This window comes from Teleopsis dalmanni, unplaced genomic scaffold (assembly GCF_002237135.1).
Source record: "Teleopsis dalmanni isolate 2A unplaced genomic scaffold, ASM223713v2 unscaffolded_contig_1751, whole genome shotgun sequence".
Classification (NCBI taxonomy): Eukaryota; Metazoa; Arthropoda; class Insecta; order Diptera; family Diopsidae; genus Teleopsis; species Teleopsis dalmanni.
In genome coordinates this window covers 1-2,597 of record NW_024033133.1, presented here as the reverse complement: position 1 = coordinate 2,597, position 2,597 = coordinate 1, and the positions used below count along the sequence as shown (strand labels likewise).

Here is a 2,597-nt window from a genome sequence, read left to right as displayed (position 1 = left end):
ATAAAAAAAAGAAATTGTAAGCCTATTTGATGGAGTCTCAGCCTTTTAAGGTTTTAAGGTAAAACGTACTTTTAGGTTCTTTAAATTTTAAAAGCTCTTATCTGCGACTAATGTGATTTTGAGTAATGTAAATTGATACTAATGGCTTCAAAAATTATTTCTAATATAATATTATAAATAAAATTATATAGTTTTTACAATTTTATACAAATTTTATTTGTTTTCTTCATTGCAGTTGGCTATTTAGTCCGTTCTTGTGCGATTTATGGAACAGTTTGGATGTTTACTTCTCAACAGCGAGCATATTGCACCTGTGCTGCATATCAGTAGATAGGTAATTTGCAAATTTTAATAAAAAAAAATTTGTTTTAATGTATTAAAATAAATATATATATATATATATATGTCTTGAACCAATATTATTATGATAGCTGGTCTGGTTATTTTATTATGATGTTTTAAAAATATTTATCTATTGAATCTCTACATATTGTTACTAAAAGATCTATTGCGACCTATTGCCCCTTAGTCGAATTAGAGTGTTTCTGCAAGTCGGATTTCTTTAATAAAAGATAGTAAGCGTTTTAGGTTGTAAGTCCCTAAAAGCATTTTAAATTGTGATAGTCTTGGTAGCCTTTTCCAATAAGGTCTCTTTCTTTTGAAACTCTACTTACTTCACCAATATTGCGTTAATAATTTTTCTATCCTATAATAATTTTGTATATTGAATGAAAAGAAAGTTCTGAAGAATATTTTATTATAAAGATTTATTGTGGTAGCTTGCAGGTTATTTAACTATGATGTTTTAAAAATATTTATCTATTGAAATTCTCTATAATCTATCTATACCAATAAACTTCATATTAGTCATGAATTCCTTTGTCTGTTTTATATCATTCTATATGTCATTAAGACTAACAAATCCATCCCCAACAGTTTTACATTAATGGCTTAAATTCACATACTTTTAGATTTTAATGTATATAGCTTGCAAAGAAAGTGTTGCAAATGATAAAAATTATAATACGGGGTTAATGGATAACCTTGTCTCTTTCAACACTTAAATACAGTACTGAGTAAGATTTCGGTCAAATTCTCATTCCAATATATTACTTGTATATAGCAATAAGCAAGTAATTGTACTTCTTACAAATATTACACGTCATGACAATGAAGTGTGGAAAACAATACTACTTAATTATATTCCACAGATCATTATATACTACTATACTATATTTTTCAAGCAATTTTGGATCACTCACCGCCACTTGTTTGGGAATAGCTCGGTTATAATTTGACAAACGTTAGTTTTGTTTAGATTTTTTAATACATTGAAAAAAATATAGTAGACCCAATATATATAACAATATATGACAATTCTCATCCAATTATCCAATCCAATCAAACACTTGACATAACCTCAAACTTGTTTACAGTCAATATAGACTTTGAAGTCGTTTATGGAGAGTACTTTGAACATAACATTTGCATTAGTTATTCTCATATTTTATATATTTTTCATTCTCCCTAAGGATTCGCTTTAAAAATGGTTCAATTTTGTTGGATTTTAGTACAGGCAATTCGGTCAATCAAATTGTCTTTACGCATTCAACTCCTTATGATGGTGCAGACTGTGATGTGGTTGATGTATAGTGCACTCACTACCTCCTAACAGCTTGTATCTCGAATTAGCTTTGAAAGGGCTAATTAATCTATGTTAAAAAAAACACATAAAGTTTTTAAATTAGTCGATAGTTCGAAAGCCACCTTCAGGATATTGAAAGCAATATCCAACGTTTTTTAATATACTTTTCAACTAAAATTTTATGAATTGAAAATTAATTAATTTTTATAAAGTTTATATTTTTTTTGCTTACTGAAGACTATTGACTATAGTCGAAAAATTGATGGCAATTATATATATTTCTTTAAAACTTATTTAAAAAGTTTGTATGTTATTTATCATTGATCAACTAGTTCATTTATAAAATCTATAAATAAAATTTGGTCAATAAAACAATAAATTATCTAATAATACCATATATTATATTAATTGATATAATTTATATATATAATAATTTGTAATTTATACATTAATATGCAAATGAGACTTAAACTAATATATATAATTATTTTATTTTATTTCATTTTAACTCAAGACATCACCTTATCATGCATCTTGAAAAAAATTACAATCCAAATTAATTTCATACAAACTTCACACTCATTCATTCATCAGAATGAAAGAATTTACATTCTCACATTGAGAAATTTTCCATTTAATCAGATTGCAGTACATCTGTACCATTTGCGCTTTTCAATGATTTTCATCAACTTTGCAAACTTATCTCTGTTAGAATTCAAACACATTCTACTTCACTTTTGCAGATACTATGCCATTGTAAAGCCGCTCAAGTATCCGATTAGCATGACAAAGCGCGTCGTTGGTATCATGATACTAAACACATGGATATCACCAGCACTGCTGTCCTTTCTGCCCATATTTATTGGTTGGTATACGACCGAGGATCACAAGCGATTCGTCGAGGCGCATAAAGACCGCTGCGAGTTCATTGTGAATAAGCCATACTGCATCG

General features: G+C 27.8%; 1 protein-coding gene across 1 annotated transcript; it reads left to right on the top strand.

Moving 5' to 3' along the window:
- Nucleotides 1-235: 235 nt before the first annotated feature.
- On the top strand, nt 236-2,591 carry LOC119664322 (octopamine receptor beta-2R-like; the record flags this gene model as incomplete). Its single annotated transcript, XM_038073835.1, has 2 exons — nt 236-334; nt 2,389-2,591. Coding segments are annotated over 2 exons (302 nt in total), but the record flags the coding sequence as incomplete, so codon positions are not given.
- Between the last annotated feature and the right edge of the window lie 6 nt (nt 2,592-2,597).